Raw genomic sequence first — 25543 nt, forward strand, 5'->3', positions numbered from 1 at the left:
CAACCTAGAATTGAACCTCTAATGAAAGGCAACTCAAGATCTTACTATCACCTCATTCTTACTTTAAATGCTTGAAAATCCACTGTTTACCAGTTCTGTGTTCTACCCCTTGGGAACACACAGAATAAGCAGTCCCTATTTTCATGTTAGATTACCAATTATGTTTAGCAGCCACATCACATTATAAGATGAAATCTTTTTTATATGATTTGCTGTTCTCCTGAACTTCAATTACTGATTTTCTGAGTAAACATGTAGAGCCATTACATTAATGGCTATTAAATTTCAACTTATAACGGTCATCTTATTTTTCCAGGCTGCCAATTTCTTTCTAGATTTATTAAAAGGAATTTGTTAGTTCTGATCCCCAACCTCCCTCTAGTTGTACCTCGTGTATCTTCATTATGGTGATTTAAGACATTTATTACAAAGTAAGAAAAGATGAGAATGAGCCCTACCAGAATTTAGGAAACTTCCTTCAGTTCACTACATAAAGAAATAGGTAGTATATCTCTGGGTACTACCATTCAAACAGTCTTGAATCTAGTTCATTACATTCTTATCCAACCATCCTTTACCATCATTCCCCCAAGCATAACATTAAAACATAAAAATTTCAATGAAATGATTAAGATTTCCTTTATCTGATGGTCTAGGAACTGCAAAAAAAAAAAAAAAAAAAAAAGGGGGGGGGGATTAGCACAGCAGAATTTATTTCTAATTGATCTCTTCCTATGTGTTACAAACAACCCCATGGCCACCATGAATACATTTACATTTAAAAAGTAATACGTTCATTAAATAAGATTTGGAAAATAAGAGATTTTTCTTCTATACAGTCCTGCCATCTAAAATACAACCATTAAAAAAAAAAAAATACAACCATTATTATTACCTTGCTGTATTTCTGCTTAATTTTCTCAATGAAAGTAGTTACTTAAAAATTATCACACTAATTATTTAACATTGAGATATCTTGTGCCATTCTTGAAAGCTTCATAATATTCTGTCAAGGTGTGCCATAGTTTACCTAAATACTCTAATTCTGGACACATAGATTAATACCAAATACCCTGTACCATTAAAGTTCTTATTTTATAGAACATACAATTATCATATATCTCATCAATTCCAAAGCATAGCCTTTTCCTATATTTTAACATCTCTGAAATGGGGTCACAAAATGGGGTGGGGGGCTTACCACTTGCCTTGATGAAAGGGGGAAGGTCACCCTATGGGTTGATTATGTGCTTTGGAAAAACACTACCAGTCATTGACTATGCCTGGCTTTGCTATGGAAACTAAAATATACCTGGGTCAAAATGCTAGAATGTACAGTACAGAATTAGATTATCCTGAAGCTGGAGAACACAAAATTGTGAAATACACTGAAAGTAAGACCTGCTCACATTACTCTCGTGGAAAATGGGTGAGTGTGCCATCAATTCTAGTTCAGAAACTAAATAGAATATTTCATATTTTAATAATGTAATAAAGATATTAGATAAGTTAAAGCCAGTAGGAACACATTAAATCTTAACGCTAACACAAAATGTCTGGAAGTTCTCACTTCATCTGAATTGTGTCCACAAACTAAAAGGAAAGCAAACTGACCTCCAGTATAAGCAATATGTTCTCAGGGACACATTCCTAATATGCCTGTCTCAACTTCCATGAAAACAAACTGAAAAAAACAACTCAAAAAGCTCAGAATGGGGCGCTCAGGTGGCTCATTCAGTTAAGCATCCGACTCTTGATTTTGGTGCAGGTCATGATCTCAGGGTTGTGAGACTGAGCTCTGTGTTGGATTCTGCATTGAGTGTGGAGTCAGCTTAAGATTCTCTCTCCTTTGACTTCCCGTGCCGTGCCCCCTTCCTACAGCGATTGCATGTGCATGCGGTGTGCTCACTCTGTCTAAAAAGAAAACAACCAAAAAAAAAGAAAACAAGCTCAGAAAATCAAGCATATTGGCCAACTACTTGTACATTCATTATCTATGGTGTTATGGAAGCATGCCCTTGTGATCTATTTGCACATTACCATATATAGTGCCACTGTAGCAAAGATACTACCTACTGCATCACCATCCTATCCTTCTTTATCAACAAATTATGACTTTATTAAGTTGGCAATGTGCCCCACTCCCACACATTTCCCAGCAACTCAGTACCTAGAAGTAGTCAAGAGGTGAGAACACAAGCTGAATGGTGCCTCGAGGACTTACTGGAAGATATGCTTCTCCTCTTATTCCTGTTTGAATGCGAGAATGATGGCTGAAACTCCAGCAGCCATTTTGGACCATGGAGTCACCCTGAACATAGAAGTGATTCACAAAGGATGGAGGAGCTTAAGTACCTTATGACCATGGAGCCACTGTACCAGGCATGGACTGCCTACTTCATGGTTTCTCTTACAAGAGAGAAAAATAAACCACTCTCTTGTTCAGTCATTTATCACCTTTGGGAAAAGGTTATAAGGTAAAAAGTTTCTTTTCTCCCACTGTCTCTTCTTAGATGCAGAATCTGCTCCTGTCAGAATAAAACAAAAGTGCTCCACTATTTCTCCATCCATGAAAGATCAACCACTTTCTGTGGAAACAGACTTACAGAGAGACCTAGGGCACATTCCTGCCTGAAGTTAGAATTTTTTTAAGCAGTCTTTTAGAACTAGGCAGTAGAGAATACTAAACTTATCACATCAGGCCAACAAAATAACCAGAAACTAGAATTCTTCTAGTACAAGGCAGATGGTACGTGTGGTCAGGAGCAATCCTCACGTCCTATCTGTTTGCATACCCTCAATCTTGACAGCTTTCCCCTTTAAACGGTAAGTAACAGAAGAAAAATAATGGGGTGTAAGAAAACAATAACAAAGGAAAAGAAAAATACTGAAAACTCAAGAACTTAATTTTAGAAAGCATTCACAGAGTGAGCAACATGGAATCCAAAAGACATGGTTTCTATGAAAAAAGTATCTTAAGAGAAAAATAAGCAACCATGTAGAGTGAACAAACTGAGATCCAGGCTGATGGGACTAGGAAGCTGGCTCAGAAATACAGCCGGAGAATTAAAATGGCAATTGCAAGATTAAAATCTGCACCAAAGTCAATAGAGCTGGGTAACACTACCAACTCTAGATTGAGAAAACTGAATCAAATAAAGAATTGACAATAAGCTTAAAAAATTCTCCCAGAATACTGAAGTGATAAATAAAAATGATTAAAATGTTATAATGACAGTAAAGTTAAAATCTATAAATAATACCTGGTCAGAACAAGGGGAACTAAAAAAATTATAAAAGTAAACTTTTTTGGGTTTAAAAAAGACCTGAACCTACAGATCTCTTAGGTAAAAGCTGACAAAATTCAATAGAACTGCCCCCCCACCCCTTCTGCTGCTGCCTATTAGTATAGTTTTGCAGTTTCTGTTTTACAAGGATAAAACAAAAGTAAAAAAATAAAGAAAATTAAATTAGCCTGGTCTCTTTCTACAACACTGAATTCCCGGGGACAAGAGAAAGAAACTCTCTAAAATAATGCTCTCTGGAGAGGACTTGGGGATGAGGTATATGCCTCTGAGGAGAGCTGCTGACACCGACACCAATGGGAGATGTATGAGGTGTCCTTTAAATATGCTGGAGGTAGGCAGAAGGTTGAGAATCTCTGATCTGCACCTGAGAGAGAATAAAGTCTGACTCACGCATTCCACACCAAGCAAATCAACGTTCATGTGTAAGGCAAAGGCAGTTTTGGGTACCAGCAAATCAGAAAATACACCACTGATGCTCCCAAGATGGGAGGAGGAGAAGGTGAGGAGTACCTTAAGATTTCTAACCCAGTAAATTCTCCAACACTTAGTCTCAGCATCCCAAAGTGGTTTTTTTGTTTATAATTGTTCTATCTATGGGTATTTATCAAAGTAGAAAGCCTTTTAAATATTTATTAATTCATTTAGAAGTAACAAAAAGAAACACACTGCATGTTAACATAAATGAGATATTTAAAAATAAAAAAATAACTCTCTTCCTCTTCCTGTCTCCCCCAAAAGGTAAAGGGTGACACTGCATTTTATATATATATATATATATATATATATATATATATATATATATATATATATATATCTTGCAATCTTTTAAACATCTGCTTTAATAGAGGACAGCTGACTTCTCATATCTGCTGCCATACTCAATTTGTTTTGATGTGTCGTTTTGGCCGAAATATATGAAGAAAATTTGGCCTTCCACAGATATATAGCTGAACAGGTAAAAAATTTAACATGCTCTTAATAGCCTTTTCAGCTAATTATGGATTTTCTTTGACATTACACCTAAAACTCAACAAGTGGCGGTTTGTTAAAGATTATTTACAATGTGGAATCTGTCACTGTAGCAATGAACTTCATACTCTGTTAACATTACAACTCTTGACCCAGGGATCTAATACATCTACAGCACTTTGAGAACTGTTGCCTTAATGAAACAAGAATTCAAAATTAGAACACAAGAACGGGGAGCTTTGGCATAAAAGAACTAATGATGAAAAGCCAATTAAACTTTTAGTTAAGCAAATATGCTTAAAAATTAAATAATAGAGATATCAAAAATAAGTCTTGAGAGAGAAGACATAGAATTTAACAAGCACATACAATCACCTATTTATATGAAACAGAAAGTAGGTGAGGAAATAAAACTCCACTAGATTCTACCCGAAATAGGGTCTTAAGTGACACAATCACAATTAAATGCTGTACACAGTGACTTTTAAATAAATGATGGCATATCCTCCATGAAACACTACACAGAATCATTTAAGATGAAAATAACATACTTCTTGAATGCTTACCATGTGGCTAGGCACTGTTACAAGTAATTCCCAAGTGTTAATTCACTTAATTATCACAAAGCTTTAGGAAATTAGTACTACTATTCATGTACAAGGAAACTGAGGCTCCAAGAAGGTAACTTGCCCAAATTCCATACAGTCGACATGGGGAGAGGACCATGCTGTTGAGTGAATAAAGCAGAGATGATTCCACTTACTTCAAAACTTAGAAGACTATGCTTATCTATAATCATATAAAATATGCAATAAATTTATTAGGAGTCATCTTTAGAGACCAGGACAATGAAAATACTCTCACTTTCTGAATTTCAACATTATATTTGTTAAAAATGAGCATCTATTACTTTTTTAAAAAAAAATATTTTATTTATTCATTCATGAGAGACACACAGAGAAAGGCAGAGACAGAGGCAGAGGCTCCCTGTGGGGAGCCTGATGTGCGACTCGATCCCTGGACCCCAGAATCACGCCCTGGGCCAAAGGCAGAGGACCATTAAGTGCTGAGCCACCCAGGTTTCCAGCATCCATTACTTTTATAATCAATTAAAATAACACACTTGTTTTGAAAAAATACAACTAGAGGCTACTGCTTAGTAAAATTTAGATTCAAACACTTGTTTTCTGATGAAATTTAAGTTCTGATAGAACTAAAAAAATGAATACCTTACAACTCACAGAAAAGGAAACTGAGAAAATAAATCCCTATGGCTAAAAAAAAAACAAAAAACAAAAAACAAAATGAAAGTAAGTTTAAGCAAAATAAATTCAAAGTCTAATGAAAATTTAAACTCATCAGTTATGTCAACAAATGTGAATAGGTTTAACTATCAAATTTAAAGATAATGAATCTTAGATTTTGTTAAATAACACTGACAAAAAGAAAAGCAAACAAAAATCCAATGAGACACACACCCCAAAACAAAATAATGTAAGAAAATGTGAAAAATGTAACGAATGGGCAAAAATATATCAGGCACATATATCTAAAAAATTAATGAGTAGTTTTAATATAAAATATAAATTAAAATTTATATTTTAATATAAAATATCATATTATAAAATATTATAAAATATTATATTATATTTTATATATTTATAATATTATAAAATATTATAAAATATTATATTATATTTTAATATATAAAATATAAATATAAATTCAATATAAAGTTGAATTCAAGGCAAAGAAAAATACACGTGAAAAAGATGTTCATTTTACATAAAAAAAAATGTGTATGTTAGTCATGTATCTACCTGAAAATAACTGACAAAAACAGCACTGTAGTGGGAGACTGTCTTAATAATCTCAGTCTTTGGCAGGTTGACTGAATTAATATATATTGAACTTTGTACTTTATAGAAACTACACCTTTAACTTTCAGTGATTAACGAAAGTTGACTATTACAGACCTAAGAAAACCTCAACACATTCTAAAGTTCAAAACCTTATAGAAACCATTCTCTAATTTCAATACAGTAAAACTAAAAATCAATACCAAAACTTTATATAAACACAAAATAGGCCAAAAACCCCCAAAGGAACAACAAAAAAACCCACACAAAACACACAAATACACACACACACACACACACACACACACACACCAAAACCAATAGTAAATGTCCTAAATTACCGACGAAGCAAAGAAGACCTCAATACTGGAAAATCATTATTTTGAAAATAAAGTATTAAAGTATTATATTAAAGGTAAGAATATTACTTATGAATAGACCAAAAACTGGAAAACCACAGCTTCTGTGAGATGGTTAAATTAATTTAAAGTTACATGGCTTTTTAAAACCTATTATTTTATTTCACATTAGACTTTGAAAACATTTATTAGTTTGCCTAGATTTTGCAACAACAAAAATTTTTAGTATACTAATTCTGGTAACTTTCCATACTAGCTAAAAGGTAATGGGAATTTTTATGAATTTAAAAATCCATTAAAGAAAAACTGTACAGAAACATCATCCAATCCATCTTGCTTCCAAAGTAAATTAACCTCAGAACATCTGAATTCAAATTCTTTTTTTTTTTTTTTTGAATTCAAATTCTAAGATCTATTTTTCTAGTTTTATAAATCAATAATAAAATTTTATTTAACAGGGGCGCCTTGGTGGTTCAGTAGTTGAGCATCTGCCTTTGGCTCAGGTCATGACCTTGGGGTCCTGGGATCCAGTCCCACATCAGGATCCTAAAGGGAGCCTGCTTCTCCCTCTGCGATGTCTCTGCCTCTCTCGAATAAATAAATAAAAATCTTAAAAAAAAAAAAAAGTTCATTTAACAGAGTTTTCAATGCTTGAGAAACACCCCCCCCCCCAGTATTTATAATATATGTACACACACACACACACACACACACACACACGCAGAGTCCGCTATTTCTTTTAGAATCATTATTCACAAACCTATTCAAAATACATCCTTATAAAAATGAGCATTCAGAATGAAAACAAGAATTTTCAGTGTACAGCACTTTTAGAACTGCAGTAAATCTCCAACCCTTAGTTTAAAAAATAAGTCTTAATATTTTGAATCAAAGTCTAGGAGCCAAAGTAGGTGTTCATCTTTCATTTTAAGCAAAAACCAGCAAACTAATACCTGGCTTTGGTGATACTGTGTAATAATTTGATTGTTTCCTCTTGAGTAACAAATTATAAAAAATAATAAGCAATGTTCTGTATCAAATGTAAAGTCTTATAATGATTTAAATAACTTATTTTTAAATTATGAAGCCTGGAATGATTTTTTACATGACTAACTCAAAGTGGCTTGTCATCTATTTTTTTTTAATCTCCTTATCTTTTGTATTACACCGTAGAAGCAGTTAAAAGCATTTTAAGAACACGGAACATCCCTAATGTACACCGGGTGACTAGTCAAATCCCAAGACAATGTTACAGTCCCTCTCCACCTTCCCAGATTCAGATCCCTTTTCTCTCAGTTTGCTAAGGCCAAGATGAAGGTGAACTGGTTCTTGGTCTCTGTCTCTGTTAACACTTCATTTCCTGTTCAGATTTTGGATACTCTTTTTCCTGTCATTTAGTCTCCAAACGTTGCCTTTCAGCTCAAGCTGACACTCCTTAATTTGATTTTGATTTCATCTTCTGGAGAGAGAATATAATTCCAAGCTCTTTCTATGTAAACACTTACTATCATATGCACAGCTCTAGATCTTTATAAGTAAGACCTTTAAAAGCTTTAAAGATTTTTTTTCACTCACTAGCAATTTATTTGGTCAGTCATTTATTCAAATATTCTTGAGCTCCCGCTAAGAGCGAGACATTATTCTACATGGTAGAAATGTACAGAAGTGGACAAAAAGACACAAGTTCATCAGGAAAATTAACAGCTGTAATTCACATAGCATGAGCCGGACTATGGTCACTGTGGTTCTAAAAGTTTCACTTTTGACACCAGGTATGTGCCAAGTCATACAAACAAAAATTGAAACTCCATCTCTCTACTCCCACAGCCTTTCAAAACCAAAAACCAAAAACCTCACATTCATGTAATGGAAATGAGAGTGTTTTATGGAACCAAACAGATCTACAGACAAATCTTGGCTCTACCATTTAACTTGGTTAACCTGGGCATATTACTTAAATTTCTTCAATTCTCATTTATCTTACCTGTGAAAACAATCTTCCATAGTGTTTTTAAACCAAATATTTATGAGAATCAAATGAGAAAATGTAGACAAAGCACCCAGCAAGTCATAAAATTACATGGTGGCTATTAGAATATTGTTACGTTTATTTGTAATACAGGACAAGTAGTAGGTCTTTGGTTTGCTTTATCTATATTCTAGGGATCTGTCACTTTAATCATTTATATGGTCCAGAGAGTTAATTTTTCTTCTGCTGGGCTGCTAGTACTACGTCACTGTAAGAACAGCTTCTGAAAGTTTAAGGCAAATAAGGCACAAAAAATTAGGTACAATGATAACTTAAAAAAATCCTCTGAAGGGGTTTTGTGATATGAAGTGTTTTATTTCTAACAACCACAGTCCAAAGAGAGAGGAGTAGTCAGTTTACTTAGCCTAGTTTACTTTATATTTCTACTTTTCTACCTCCTCCTTTCATCAGATTTCCCAGTTTTCAATATATGCCTTATCCACTCTCCTAAATGGTTTTAATATGGAATAAAAATATATCTGCAAATATGTATATACTTTCAACAGTTTCAGATTTCCTGTCCTTAATGGCAAAAATCTTTCATATGCATCTCCAAAGTGTGGTTTGGTGGGAATATTTACTAGATCTAGTATTTCTTACAGGTTTCTACTACACATTAGGTTCATTTGAATAATAAACATTCAGATTGAGATAACATTCTTTATAATATTTCCAAATGAGATGGTCATCTGACTCTTGCAGAGAACTCTGTCTTAGGACTTTTTTAAGGTGAAAATACACACGTAATTTGCTTCCTCTGATCTCCAAGATACCTACATGCTGCTGCAACTGAGTTCTAATGCATAAGTACATACTGTACTGTCACAAGAAACCAGTGTCCTCAAAAGCCACTTAACAAATAATAGACTAAATTAGCATACGTGTGACTATTTTGTAGCACAGCATGTAAATTAATCCTGGACACCTACCTGATAGTAGCATGCAGTAAAACTATTGTATTTAACAAATTCTATATAGTTAGCTGAGTCAATGTTCCCAGGAATTAAATTACAGCTAAGTACTACCTTTCCCTACTGTGAGTTCAGAATTTCCCTAAGACTGTGGTATTTAATATTTTTATAATGACGGAGCCTTTTGAGGATTGGATGAATGCTAGGGGCCCTCCTTTCCTACAAGTGCTCCTCTGTCCTCTCTCCCCTGCCCCTCGAGGTTATAAGTCCTTGCCTTAGGGTACAACTTTGCCAAAAAAAAAATTACATAATATGTAGTATGTACCGGTGACATTAGCAGATAAAAAGTACCAGAGTTATAAATGACAACACAGCAGTGGATTCAAATGTATAATTTACCAATGAGGAAGAAAGGAAACCAAAAAGATGATAATAAGGTAGATGGCACAACAGAAAGGTAGAATGTCTGAGAAATATATAATCAACTTGTCCTTAATTATATATATTTTCTACAAAGTTAACAGGAAAGGTATGACACACTAAATGCATCAAACTTTAAATATTATAAATATGAATGCATTTCAAAATAATGAACAATAATAATACGCATCATAAACATTCACTTAATGAGCACCTATTTAGTAAATAAATAATAATGCATCCACAGAAAACATTTTAAATTGTTTTGAAGAATAGTTTTTTACTACTATTTAAAATCCTTACTAGGCTGATCCTGACCAAAGAAATCACCTTCTAAAATCTACCAGGATCAGTCACCACATACATGTTCCCAACCGGGTTATTTTCACTGACAAAATTACGACAAATGGTAATAATTTCAACATACTTCAATGGTAATGATGCCTGAGAATCTGGCAAACAGTTTTCTTTGGAAGAAGAAATTGTTCATAATAAAAAACAAAACACATATACTTTAAGGATGAAAAAATAAAACAAAGTTCTGTATTTTTAACATAGTTATCTGAATGACTATGTTTTTCTGTCTCTGGGATTCTTAGGACTATTCAAGGTTTTGGAAGGATATATTCAAATTACAAGTTCATTTTCATTAATTTACCTACCAGTATCACACAGAACTAATGAAAATCAAAACGTGAACGAAAAAATTTTAAGTGCAAACATAATGTATAACTGTATTTTTAACAGAAGTGTTATACATCTACATTTTTTACTAATAGAGTTTTTAAATGAAAGCCCATGACAGTTAAGAACTGAAATTTTTAAAACTTGTAGTTAAATCCAATTAATTAGCATATAATGTATTCCTGGTTTCAGAGTTGGAGCTCAGTGATTCATCCGTCTTATATAACACCTGGTGTTCATTACATCACCTACCCTCCTTAATGTCCATCACCCAGTTACCCTATCCCCCCAACCTCCTCCCCTCCAAGAGCAGAATTCTTATAGTATACTTCCCCATGGATATACCACACACAACTTTTAACTAAGTTTTTTTTTTTTCAAAATGGCTACTTCAGTCATTTAAATTAGTTTTATATAGCTGATTTACTTATTAAAAGCTCACCTTATTTTTCTGTATTGGAAGGTTTTAAAGCAATCAGTTGCACTTGGAAATTTTCAGATGGAAATTAGCTAAGTATTAACATTTTTACTGGTGGTATAAAATTAAAATTTTAATTTAACAGAATGCATGCATTTATATGAAGATAGACTACCAAAACTTAAAAGCTCCATTCAAAACATTATGGTAGTATCTCAATTTGAAAAAATTAATATGATCAAAAATTAGTTTCATTTTCAAAAAACTAATTCAGGGTTCAACAGGTGGAATTTATTCCTAAAATCTTATGTAGCCTGAGAAATATTTTGTGTCTCGATCCAATGGTTTATATTCCTAAAGTATGTATCTGTAAATAAACCCATGATAGGAAGGGAGAGGGAAAAGGGAAGGAAAAGAGGGGGCAGGAGAGAAGAAAGAGGGGAAAGAGTAACTCAGTTCCTACAATTTCAAGTGTGACCTTTGAAGAAATCTATCGAGTGGGAAGAGAGGTGGTGTATACATTTTCTTAAGATTGTTTTTCTGTCACCATCATACATGAGTGACAACTTGAATATATGTTTTATTCCTAACAGAATTGCTTGTTTCACTGTTTTCCAGTACTATCACAGAAAATAATCTAAAGGTAAGATGATTTAACCTCTTAAAATTAATGTTACTATTTTGCCCATAAGCATACAGACTAAAAGAAAATCTTCATAGTTAATCACTTTAGTCAGGATGTGTCACGCTCCTCATTTATGTTTACTGGCTTTGAATAAAATGTGAGGACCCTCCATTTCCAATTTTGGGTGTTCTTTTCAGTTGTGAAAATTTGTATTTCTATTTATCAGTTCAAACTTGTATGCTCTTCCCTATGTTTTGCTGGTTCAATCTCAATGCTTTATATATTGTAATAATCTTCAATTTTTTCCATCTATGTACTTCATTTGTAGTTCTAAAAACTTTCAGTGCAAATGATGGCAAAGAATACTCTTTTGGAATCAGTCTGATCAAATCTTGCCCTTCTACTTACTAGCTGTAGGATTTCAGTCAAGTTGCTTCATTTTCATTTCTCTACATATAAAATGGAGATAAAGCCTACCTGGGTAGACATGAGATTAAATAACATGCATCTCTACATGCACAGTATCTCATTTTGTAGGACCATACCTGACACAGAGTAAGCACTCAGAGAAGGCATTATGTTCCCATTATCTTCCACTTTGAATTTGATGTTCTATAGCACTGATTCTCTGCTCTACTGTAACCAAATATGACTTTTTCTTGATTCTTATCGCAGTCTATTACTTTTACACGGTTGTATGATTCCTTAACATATTTGTATACTGCTTTTTAAGTTTTATTCCTATGTCATGTTTTAAGTAGGAAAATAATTTATTCAGAACCCATTCAACTATCTTAATTATTGTTTGTTCTGTATACCCTTTTAACTGAACCTACTAAAGAACATGGATCTTCAGAAAATATTAATTATTGTATTCCTATGCTTACTGGACACAGTGGCTGCTACTAAAGGTACTCAAATGATATGTGCTGAATGAATTATGAATGAACCAGAGAAAACCGTACTATGCAGTCTTCTCTTTCACTTCCACAGTTTGGAAATCAAGCAGGGTCTTGGGACTGGCATTAGGGCTAGAGAGAATAATCCTGGAACATTTTTGGTGAAGGATGACCTCTGATGGCTAAAAGATTTTGTAGAATCCCCTTTCAGTTTAATAATCTAAATTAGTTCTTGTTTGCATGTATACAAGTAATGATTCCTAATTTTCATAATAATTCTAAGCCTCTTGCCCAAGGTACAAATTTACTATAGAGACTCTGCTTTTTCTTTTAGAGAATTTCATTCAACCTCTTTCTTTCTCATTCCCTTATCTACACATAGCTTTTCTAAGTCTTGTTATTCCTTCAATATCTTTAAACCAGAAAAATTTCTGAATCATATTTTTGGAAATGTTGAGCCCCAAAGTAAGTATTATATTTGATCATACATATGATTATTTTAGATCTTAAAATCTCAAGGAGAAAGAAATAGAACTGAGTTTATTAGACGAGCCAATATTGCAACTTCAGTGTTACAGAGAAATGAGCAAACTCTGATCTAAGGGCCAAATCCAGATTGCTGCCTGTTTTTGTAAATAAAGTTTCACTCGAACACAGACATACTTATTTGCTTATATATCATCTATGGCTGCCTTTGCCTAACTGCATAGAGGAATAGCTATGATAGAGACTATAGGTCACAAAGCCTAAGAAAGCCCTGGTCTCTCTAAGACTCCTCTTAGGAATGGATCTACATAAGAACAACAACACAAATAGCAACTATTCACTATGTAGTTACAATCTGTACAATACTGCTTTACTGAATTTTACACTATTTCTTAAAGATTAGATAAAACATCTGAATTGGTTATTATTATAATCCCTCTTTGCAGATGAGAAAGCGAAGGTTGGTGAAATTAAATAAGTTGGTCAAGGCTAGTAAGTGGTAGGATTGGGATAAACCCAGGTCTGTTGGAATCTAAAGTGAAAGTATAATTACTCTTATAAAGAGGGCTTTAAAGTAATAAATACTAAGGGTGTTTTCGAAGGGCTTAGTTTGCAGTGAGATAGCTTTCAATTTTATTGGTTTGATGGTCCATGTGCTTTTTTTCCCCCCATGTGCTTTTTATATTGTTTTCTGTGGCATTAAGTATGGATTTTAATATCCGTTCATTGATACCAATAAAAAAGCAATGATGATTCTTTACAAGATGCAAGCATAAAAACTACCTTTACTTTTATTGAGATCTATGGTTTTAAAAGTTCTCTACTGAACTTCTAAAGTGATGGCCATGAGAGGTGACAAGTGAAAGCTGGTATTCTATCTATATAACTATTGTCACTATTGTATTCCACACCTATGATAATAGTGTGAAAAAGCTGGACAAAGTTTACCAGTTTAAAACAAAGCCTTTGAAAAGTTAGCTTCAAGAGAGGAAATATGAAGGAACATCATTCATACATAGTAAGAGAACATCTGTTACAAAGAGAAATATACAATACAACCAAGGGAGGATGGTTAGTTCCTAGAATACCAATTCAACCCAAACTTAACTATATAGCAGATAAAAGACATGATAAATGCTGGAAATACAAAGAAAATTTCTATCTTCAAAAAGCTCACAGCACAAGAAGGGAGGAGGATAGGGAAGCAAAAATTAACATGGGCTTCTGAATTACAAGCAGCAAAAACCAATTCACAATGAGGAACAGGAATGGAATGTGTTCAACAGGTATTAAAAATCTCTCTCAGAATTACTGGGAAGGTTGAAAAACCAAGCTCCATAAACGTGCAGGCATGAAGGAGGTTTCAAAACAGGAAATAAAACCAAAATATGACCCAAGAAGCACCTAGGTGCAGAAGAGATGCCACAATGGGCATACCATTACTTCTTTTTTTCTGCAAACTGCATATTTTATTGCTGCTGCTATATCCTTTATGTTGCCTGAGTCTTTATATCACCTCCAGATAAAAGTATCCAATTATGGTTATGAGTTTTGGAGCCATTTCCTAAGTGTAGACAGGAAAAAGCAATGTATTTGTCCTTTTTGGCTTTTATTGTGGTAGGACTTGCATTTCATCAAGATTCATACTATGTAAGAGAGAACTCCTCAAACACTAGGAAGGGCCTTCAAATTCTGGGAAGTCCCACCTCCCAAAAGATTAAAGCCCCACTACAAACACTGTATCTTAAATCAAGATCTGAAATATCTGGGGGGAGGTAGGCTGTGAGTTCTCAAGTCTGAGAGGCACTATTCAGATATCTAAATGGTAACAGGTAACACTTCTACACAGGCACTTTTTTTTTTAACCAGTCATTAGACAAAACTCTTTTGAACATTCGAAAGGCAAGAAGAGAACTCCACAGAACAAGATCTAAGTTTCTTAAGCTATTTTTTTTTTTTCTAATTCAAGTCCAGGGACTTTTCAGTCAAAACAGGAGCTCATATCTCTTCAGTTAAAGAAACTCGGCACTATAGCATCAACACAGTAAAAAATTTCCATGTTAGATACCACATTGGCATAAATAAGCAATTAACTGCACAAACAGGCAATGCTAGGCAGAACAAGAACTTTAAAAATAGATAGAAATTTACTGAGCAGATAGGGTGGGGCAAAAAAGAATATTGCAACAGAGGTAGTAACTAGTATAAAGTACAAAGTACTTTATCATAAAATACCATAGTTTAGTTAAAAAAAAAAAAAACACCTGTTCTGGTTCCAGGAAATTGCTTTAAAGTCTTAATCCTAATTAGCAGTATAATCTGGGTCAAGCCCTTTAATAACTAATTTTTCCTCATCTACAAAATAAGGGAGATGGACTAGGTGATATTTAAGTAGTTCTGCTTCTAAACATATAGTTATTATTATGAATAACAATGGCTAACATTTCTTGGCTAACACTGCATGCCAGGGAAAATGGTACACAGTTGACATATATCAAGTAGATATTAATAGCCTCATTTTTCTCTAGTTGAGGAAACCCAGGTTCTGAGCAGGGAACTAACTTGCTAGTTAGTTAGTCCCAGTTAGTTAACAGAGCCAGAGCAAGAGGGTTTAATTCCAAAGCCATGAACACTTTGGCTAAAGTCAACAATGAAATTCTAAATTCCCTAAGGACACTATCTATTATAGCTTCTATTATACTATGGGCAGTGTTTATTATCTGCAACCCCCTTTCTTAGATATCTAAAATTTTCAGAAGGTCAAGAATTTAGACCTAAGTATCAAAATGTTCATTATTTTATATAGTCGAAGTCTTTTCTTTTTCTTTTTCTTTTTTTTTTTTTTTAAGATTTTTATTTATTCATGAGAGAGACAGAGAAAGAGAGAGGCAGACACAGGCAAAGGGAGAAGCAGGCTCCCTATAGGGAGCACGATGTGGACTTGATCCTGGGACTTCAGGATCAGGCCCTGGACTGAAGGTGGCTCTAAACCACTGGGCCCCTGGGGCCGCCCCAAATAGAAATCTTTTCAAAATATGTCCTACACATCTCTGACTTTTTACATAGGAGAAAAGTGGACTTAATTTAAACTTTACTTGAAGCTCAAGTTTACATTCATACATATTAATCACTGTATTGGCCTCTAGAACTTTAAGGTAACATGACTCTTTGCCCCTTCATTTTCTAGGGTCAGCTTATGTTTTGTTTCTTCCTTCATTGCTTTCAATAATCACAGCTCTACCCTGCGTAGTGTTTTGTGGACAAAAAAAAAAAAAAAAAGAAAAGAAAAAAATCAAGCTTTGAAGCTGTCAGAACTATTAATAAAGATACAGTTGCAAAAAAAAGTTAATTTCAGTCATACTTCTCATTACATGGTAGCATCTGCTACAGTACCTAAAGTAATTCTTAAATATCAATTCAGCTGTGATTTGATTATCTAAACACATGGTTTCAAATACTTTGATACAGAATATTCTCATACTGAACCATATCCTCTGATCCTAAAATACTTCATAAAGAATTAGAACCTAAAGCATTATGTTCTTCAGATTACATGGTGCCAACATGTTATGGAAACATAAAGGATAAAAGTGAGGTAGTTTTAAAAATGCTCGTATTCTCCCCAAGACAAGAAAAAAGGAAAAAATCTTAAAGGAATGCTCCTGCAAAAGTTCTAAAGAGAATACAAGAGAAAAATGGCTCTATTCCATACTAAAATATATTATGAAATAATAATTTAGAGTAGTAGGGAAAGAGGAATTACACAATAAATGATATGGAAGCAAACTGTCAAAAAACAAACACTTCAAAGTAAATAACAGAAGGATCAAATACCTAAAATACAAAAAAAAAGGGGGGGGGGAATGTCTGGAAGACCAAATTTATCTATAATTTTATAGAGAAGAGATCTCTGTAAATAAAAGATAATATCCAAGTCACAAATTGGGGAAAAGTGATCTATTTACCATATAAAAAGTAAAGACTGTTACAGAACAAAATAGATTGAAGTCAAGAGACAAACTGCAAAAAAAATCTACAAGAAAAATGATAAAAAAAAAGAACTTCCTTAATTTATAAAGGGCTCATGCAAATCAATAAAAAGCCAACTACCTAATAGAAAAATGAACAAAAATATAAATAAGAAATTGGGCGGGGGGAAGAACACATGTGCTGTAAAAGTTCTGATGTTTTATTTTCTTCTTAAAGAAATGCAATTTGAAGTAAGAGATCATTTTTCATCTATTCAAATGGCAAAAACTAAAAAGTGTGATGATGCCCAGTGCTGCTGATGTTGTGAGAGAATAATCAGTCTTGTGTGCTTACTGATATATGCCTAAGTCAGTAAAACTTTATCAGGAGGGTAATACAGACACAAAAGCTATCAAGGTATATATACAAAGGTAATCATGAGAGCACTGTTTAATTGAAAGAATAAGCTGGAGAGGCAGCCTGGATGGCTCAGCGGTTTAGAACCGCCTTTGGCCCAGGGTGTGATCCTGAGACCCGGGATCGAGTCCTGCATCAGGCTCCCAGCATGGAACCTGCTTCTCCCTGTGTCTCTGCCTGTCTCTCTGTGTCTCTCATGAATAAATAAATAAATTCTTGAAGAAAAAAAAAGAAAAAAGAAAAAATAAGCTTGAAAAACTATTTACCATAGAATACTAGTTAAATAAATTATGGTACATCCATAAAATAGAATACTATGCCCTCCCTACTGGAAAAAAAAGGGGGAGAGGGATGAATAAATTTTGTTGTGGAATCCAAGATAAATTATTAAGGAATTAAAAAAAAAAACCAAAGTGTGGAAGTACATACAAAATTGCTCTTAAGTGGGGAAATAGATGAGTGAGTTTCTGGTGTTTCTCTGAAATTATGCAGAATTGTTAAAAATGGCTCACTGTTCACAGAGACCAGGAAGGAAGCCATAGCTGTTGCATTTTTTTATCTGTTCCTGAATTAATTTCATTTTAAAGTTAACAGGAATTATCTAGATAGAATTTATGGGGCAATTTTTGTCTTTTTAATGCTTTTCTGTCTTAAAAATACCTAATAGAACCTGTACTTTAAAGAAACTACCTGGGCAGGGGAAAATGAGCAATGGGGGACACTTAGTTTCAATTTATTTTATTCAATACAGTGTTATCTTTTAAATATTAAAAGCTTATATGATTTTTATAATCAAATCAGCTTTAATATAGTACACTTTTAACGGTCTGCACTAGTGCAAGAATAACATTTAAAATTTCAAATCAAAACACTATATATAGCCTATAGACATGTGAGTGAACACTAGACTTCCAATATAAAAAAGATCTTCCTGTACATTAAAAAAAAAAAAAAAGACTAAAAGTGTATCTATACTAAACTTTCTATATCTTCTGAAGGCATCTATACGTATACAAACTGATCTATCTGCTTTCTGACAGAGTCACCAGCCCTGGTACAGAAAGGGCAGATATGGTGACAAATCTTTATAAGAAATAAACTGGTAATTTAAAAAAAGGAATGGAGAGAAAAGGAAAACTGCTTAAAATGAATAAATAGCAAGATATTAAATTAGGATTGCTTTTAAATTGCCTATTTTATTAGGAAAGTGAAAAGCAAACCTAATAAGTCTTGCAGTTTCTAAAGATTAGAGTTGATACTTTTCTCAAGTTCAAGAGATCCTATCCTTTCAAAGGGTGCACAATTGTTGCTTTTCAAAGCTATCAGAGTGTCAAAGGCAGATAGATGTAATTAGAATGGGGGCTAGAGAGGGAAAGGGAATCACAGAGAAAGGGAAGTTAAGAGACCTGATGTATAGTATTTCACAGTAAGTGAAACAGAAGCACAACAAGAGAGTACATATATCAACCTGCTGGAAACTATAAAGGACTATTTATTAATACAATTCATGAGCATTCACTTCTGGGAGAGCTGGATCCTCAAAATCTATCACAAAGCTCACCTCTAAGTAGTCTCAATGGATACTTACCATCCTGCTGTGATTATTTTTAACATTTGCATACTCAATAAAACAGTACCCCCTGAATCACACAGCATTCTTGAGAAATGAAGGCCAATGGTATGAAGTATAATAGCAAAGGGCTATGAAGTTAGAGTTCAAATCTCAGCTTCACTAAGAGCTTTATGACCGTAGACAAGCTATTTTATCTTTGCTTCAGTCTCTTAATCTTTAAAATGGGGGCTTAACAACATTAACAATGCTCATGGGTTGATGTGATAAGTAAATGAAATTATATTTACACATGGCATCCCAATGCTCAAATAAAATTTTAAGAACATACTTTTTGAGAAAAAAAAAAAAAAAAGAAGTTCTTATTCAGGAAACCACTCTGAATAGAAATTCCAATACTTTAGTTTACATTTGTTTAAGGTAAAGAGAAACAATTTAACTTTTTCTGCACTGTATAGGATCATAATTAGGAATATAAATTCTAAGACTATGACTACAGAGGCACCTGGTTGGCTCAGTCAGTAGAGCCTGCAACTCTCTGTATGGGGGTTGTGGGTTCAAGCCCCATGTTGGGTGTAGAGATTACTTAAAAAAAAAACAAAAAAACCCAAAACTGTGTGTGACTATAAATACAAAAGTTTCTGCAAGCTATCAACCAACCAGTCTCCTTATAGAGTACCTTGAGCAAAGAGAGCCTCTACTGAGGAGATAATAAAGTTTATAAGAGATGTTGTCTTTATGCTATTTCCGTATTATTACAGTTAAAAGTGTTTTAAATTGTAGGCATTTTCTATGTCTTTATTCATAATCAGAGATAACTTGTTGTGCCTACTTCTTGCAAGCCCCTTTCTTTTTCTTAATGTGCTGATGCTAAGCTACTCTGAGCTAAGAAACCAGATAACCATTTCAGGGTAGACTGATATGGTGTAAAAAAAGGGGGGGGGGGCGCAGATTCGGAGAGCCCTAGGTTTAAATCCCAGTTGTGCTACTTACTTTGCGACCTTGTTGAATTGCTTAACTTCTCTAAGTTTCAATTTCTTTACCCTTAAAATGGGTATACTATTAGCTATACTGAAATGATAGGGTAAAAAGCAAACGAAAACTTAGGTAAAGATCTTGCAGAGTGTCTTCTAATACCTGGCAATATAAATCACTCTGTCAATGGTAATCATTATTATATAAGCTAATGAAGAATGTTGAAACTGTAGCTAAGTCAAGAATAAAAAGAATTTCTCAGAACATATGCTTTTCATGTGTGAAATTCCTTGGCACTGTACTGGGGATACAAAGATGAAAAAGAATATAATATCTAAGCTCCAGAGGCTCAGAGCCTAATTAAAGACAGACATGTAAACAAAGTCACAGAAACTTGATAAGTGAAACAGTAAAAGAAGCAGGGCACCAGTTGAAGGCAAATGTTTTTCTGGCAGAAGTGTATTTAAGCTCAGAGGATAAAGAGAAGCTCACCAAGTTGGAGGTGAGGGATTGAGGTGAGCAGACTTGCTCAGGGAGGATGAAAAGGGCACATGTAAAGGTATACAAGTAAGAAACAGCCCGGCGTGGGTCTGGAGCAGGGGGTTTACAGAGGGGTGGTTTAGAAAGGCAGGCATGGGCCAGATGCCAATGGCCTACTCTCCCAAATGGAGTAGCTGGCCCTTTTGAAAATTAGTAACGGGGAAAAATTAATAATGGGGAATCACAAAATATTTTAAGGGCAGTGAAGGAGGTTGGCTGAAAAAGATAAGAGTCTCAGAATTCACATTACAGAGAGATCTCCCTGACCAAGATGTGCAAGTTGACCAGGAAAGAGAGGAATACTAATAGTCACGGAAAATACAGTTCAGGCAGGAAACAGGCAGCAACTAGTGGAAAGCAGTAGTGATAAGAACGGAGAGTGAAGAATGGCTAAAAGGGACGAAGTGGGTTGTCTTGACAACACTCAGGAGTTGGGGAAAATCCCCCAATTTCTCATCTGGGCAAGCGGCTGGGTCATGAGGTCATTAGTCAAAATGGCAACGACAAAAATGAAAAATCTCTGAGAAGACAGTGTGGGCTCAAGTGGACTTCATGCGAACAGAGCCATCCTTTAGGCTGACTGAAGCCCAGGTGGAAGCAGAGCTAACTCCAGTGGAAGAAGTGAATGTGAAGGCAGAAATGGAAGACGAGGCACAGGTAATGTGACCCAGAGCAAGTACACAGATTGGAAACGGGGCCACAAGTATCTACTATTGCTGCTCGTGAAGGTCTCACTCACTGGCTTTCACTTGTTTTCCAATTGGACAAACTGAATTTCATGTAAGTGAGATGTTACTTATAGTTTTCATACTTCTTCAAAAGTATGCAAATTTTCCCACACAAGTCTGCTGAAAGTGGATGCTTAAGTTTCCTGAGCACTGTGTCCGACCTCTTCGCTTTCAGGCCAGGCCTAAGAGGGTGCTTGGGACCTGACACATGCCCAATACAAATGAATGAACTAACCAAGTGTGGTCGGTCCAGAAGCCAAGCTGTCTCAGATATTGTTTTAATGTTACAGATGAACATTTAATATGGATTAACCTAAAATTTTCTTTATTTTACATAAATACATACATACATACATACATACTTCAAGTGTATCGCATGCTGCTTTTTCCATTTAGAAACACACAATTTTCAATGATTTGGGGGTTCTGAAATTATTTTTCAAAGTTAGAACTCACCGCAAAACAGCAAATTGTGCCTACCCTTATTTCAGATTTCTGTACAGAAGTCAACAGCAGGTAAAAAAAAAAAGTGAAATCACTGACTTTTTAAAATATTAGTTTTAAAAAGGGAAAATCACCTACAGGTCCATTCTTATATACTAACAATGTGAGCAATCTTCATAGGAGTACTGAGGAGAGTATTTTAAAGACTGCTTAGAAGGAAAATTAGATGAGTCCAAACATTCCTTTATGTATGTTGTTTACATACACTTACCTAAATAAATGTACATTACATAAACTCAAGAGTATCATCATGAGGGTTGGAGGATGAAAAAAATGAGTCAAGAGTAAGCAGGGAAGATGGCTGCTGAGCAGAAGAAACTATGTCACAAGCACCTGAGAATGTGAATAGCACCATAAGGAAACTCAGGAAAAACTGGAGTGCTGGGTTTTGGTGGTTTTGTTTTGTTGTTGTTGTTGTTGTTGTTATTTTTCATTAACAAAACAAAAGATACAGTAAGAGACTCAAGTTATTCAACAAAACTAAGGAAAAAGCTCGTTTTTCATAGGATTACATTTCAGTCAAACTTTTCAGATAAGCCAGTTAATACTTCCTTTTGCTTTTCTTTGAATGTCTAGCCTCCCTCTCATGCACACCTCTTTTTTATTTTTATTAAAGATTTTATTTATTTATTCATGAGAGACACACAGAGAGAGAGAGGGAGAAGGGGGCTTCATGCCGGGAGCCTGATGTGGGACTTGATCCCTGGACCGGGATCAGGCCCGGAGCCTAAGGCAGGCACCCAACTGCTGAGCCAACCGGGCGTCCCAAGCACACTTCTTTTGGTAAGAATAGGCAGTATGGCGGTAATAGGAAAAGAACAAAACCAAACTGCACATAATGACCTGATTTTAAAACTTAAAAAAAGGGGGGGGGGATGTCGTACTGGAAGCAAGATATCCTATGCTTTCACAATTACACTTTATATTGGGAGAGACTGCATGCATGGAGCAGTTAAAGAGCCTGAGTCTTGGAGTCAGCAGTCCAGTTCTGGCTTAATCATTTGTCATCTCTTTAACTGTGGATTTTTGTCTTAAGCACTCTGCATCTCAGGACTCCTATCTGTAAAACGAGACGAATAAAAGGACTTCACAAGACTCGCAAGGATGATATAAAATAAGGTACCAGGAAGACACCACATAAATGGTGGTGTTTCTGTAGTTGTAAGCTCCATTAGTACCTACCAACTTTCCATACTTCAAGTGTATCGCATAACCTAGCTTTTACCGAAACAGAAAAACAAAAAGCCCACTCCCTTCCAGAGCACTGCAGGGTTCCACCACTGGACAGTGCACCAGGGACTGGAGTGTCCCCGTAATTTCTGCCTTTCAACCTTATGTGGAAACATCCAAGGGTTTCAGACTACTAGCTGAGGAAGCAGTGAATGGTGCTGTGCAGACCCACCGTGAATAACTAAACACACATCCTGCGTACTGGGAGGGGGGTGGGTGGGGGTGGGGTGGAGTCTAAGTTGTAATGGTTCATTATAGACTAAAAACTAGCAGCGGCTTGCCCTTTGCACAATCCTGCAAGTTTTGAGAAACTCTGCTTCTGCTTAGTTGCTTCCTGACACAGGTCTGGAAAGAAACACAGCACGCCGGGGGGTCGAAATACCCTTTGAAGAACTAGAACCTAGATCCCGTTCTCACGCTTTTAGGAGGTGAGCAAGATGCTACCCACAGTTATGTCATAAAGTCACAACTTTTTTTTTTTTAAGAAGCAAGATACCTCCCCTCCACGGTTATGTCATGAGGTCATACTTTTTGTTTTGGAAGGTCCCTTTTTACACTTAACCATATTATAATCGCAGGTGGGTTCTCTCGTGACTGCAAAAGGCACGGTTTCGGGGGAGGGGGGGCTGCCCCCGAGGGCAGGCCAGCTCGGAATTTTAAGCCTACCATTCCGCCACGATGCAGAGTCGATTATTATTATTATTATTTGGCGGGGGAGTGTTTCGGTTTGAGATGAGCACCCCTGAAAGGGCACACTCCTCAGTGCACGTTCCAGCAGTTCAGCGGCGGGGGTGGGGTGGGGTGGGGGGGGTGCAAACCAAGGGACGGACACGGAGGAACTGAAAAAGTCACAGCATGCTTCTTGGGGAAAAAAAAAAAAATACACACACACACACACACACAAAACAGAACTATTCTGATCCAGGTCAGACGCTCCACCCCTGCAACCAAACACCTAATCCCTGGGAGTGGGAAGAGGGGAAAAAGGCCACACCCAGAGTGAAGACTTCAGAGGGAGGCCCGTACCAAGTTTCAAGATTGTAGCCATCGCGATTTTCGGTACTTTTTTCTTTCTTTCTTTCTTTTTTTTTTTTTTTTTTGCCCCTCATCTCCCTACCCCCCTCCCCCGGTCACGGTCAAAGACTCCTCTAGATTCTCAGCAGGCTCAAAAGTTCAAGAAAACGTCCCTCCGATTCTGATCACTGCGGTTCCTCCAGTGGGCCACCGGCAGGTCCAAAAGATGGGAGAATTGGCCCCCCTCCCTTCTCCCTCCCAACCCCCCCAACCTTGCCCCCCATTCAAAGCAGGATCGAAGGGAGTCCGGCATGGAAGAAAGAGGGCCAGACGCCAATGACCAGCGCTCCGGGTGGAGGGTGGGGGTCTGACCCGGGGTCGCCAGGCCTCCCCCTCCCCTCCCCCCCAGCTCCCCGCAGCTCCCCGCCTCCGCCCGCATCCCACCTCCGCTCGTCGCCGCTTTACCTTGGCCACGTAGTCTTTCACCTCGTCCAAGTCTCCGTTTTTCAGGGCCCACATGAACTCCTTGTCGCACATCGCTGCAGCGGGGCGGGCCGCTCGGCCGGGCAGAGACGACGAGGCGGCGGCGGCGGCGGCAAGCGGACACCGCGGGGCGACAGGGAGACAAGGCCGCGCGGGGAAGGGAAAGCGGGGGAGAGCCTGCCAGGCGGGCGAGGCAGCGGGCCGCGGCGACCGCTGGGGCAGGAGACAGAAAGTTCTCTGGCGGCCACCGGGCCCAGCAGAGCGGGAGCCGCCTGGCCGGAGAGGAGCAGGAGCGCTTGCACTTCCGGTTCACTCCCTGCGAGGATCCTCCCCCCACTTCCTCTTCCTCTTCCCCTGGGCGGAAGGCCCCGCCCCGACGGCCCGCGGCGGAGCGGCCCCCAAGTGCGCAGGCGCGGTGGGCGGGCCGGCCGGCGAGCGGCGTCCGGGGGCAGGGGACGGGGCCGAGGGGCGGGGCCTGGGGGCGGGGCCTAGGGCCGAGGGGCGGGGCCGAGGGCTCGGATAGGCTCGCTCAGGTGGGACTGGGATGGTTTCTTGCACACCCTGCGTGGGAAAAAGTTTTCCTTTAAAACGCAACTTTGGAGGGCATCTTGCTCGCCTTCTAAAAGTGTCCAGTAGGAATGTCTGATTTGACTTCCTTCCTTTCTCTTTTTCTCTTTCTTCCTACCTTTCAGCCCCCTTTTTTGGGGGGGTCCCTTCCCTCTCTCCTTCCAGAATCAATACCATCCTTTGGGCTCCTACTCTATGCCAGACTCCGCTAGGCCCTGAGGATGTACTAAGAGGTGGAAGGAGACAATGCCTGCCTCCAAAGAGCTCTTCAATACTTAGGGTAACCGTAGGGCAGCCGGGGTGGCTCAGCGGCTTAGCGCCGCCTTCAGCCCAGGGCGTGGCCCCGGGGTCCAGGGATCGAGTCCCACGGGCTCCCGGCCTGGAGCCTGCTTCTCCCTCTGCCTGTGTCTCTGCCTCTTTCTGTCTCTGTGTTTCTATCTGTCATGAATAAATAACATCTTTAAAAAAAAATAGCAGGGGATCCCTGGGTGGCGCAGCGGTTTGGCGCCTGCCTATGGCCCAGGGCGCGATCCTGGAGACCCGGGATCGAATCCCACATCAGGCTCCCGGCGCATGGAG

The 25543-nt window shown here is 37.0% G+C and overlaps 1 protein-coding gene across 1 annotated transcript in view; it reads right to left on the bottom strand.

Moving 5' to 3' along the window:
- The window catches only part of MTPN (myotrophin), a 56965-nt gene extending 32225 nt beyond the window's left edge, over nucleotides 1–24740 (bottom strand). Inside the window, exon 1 of the mRNA XM_041752277.1 lies at nucleotides 24380–24740. Coding sequence (XP_041608211.1) covers nucleotides 24380–24451 — 72 coding nt within the window. The 5' untranslated portion in view covers nucleotides 24452–24740. The remainder of the gene's footprint in view (nucleotides 1–24379) is intronic.
- Nucleotides 24741–25543: the final 803 nt, after the last annotated feature.

The sequence above is a fragment of the Vulpes lagopus genome, chromosome 4, assembly GCF_018345385.1.
Source record: "Vulpes lagopus strain Blue_001 chromosome 4, ASM1834538v1, whole genome shotgun sequence".
NCBI classification, from domain to species: Eukaryota; Metazoa; Chordata; class Mammalia; order Carnivora; family Canidae; genus Vulpes; species Vulpes lagopus.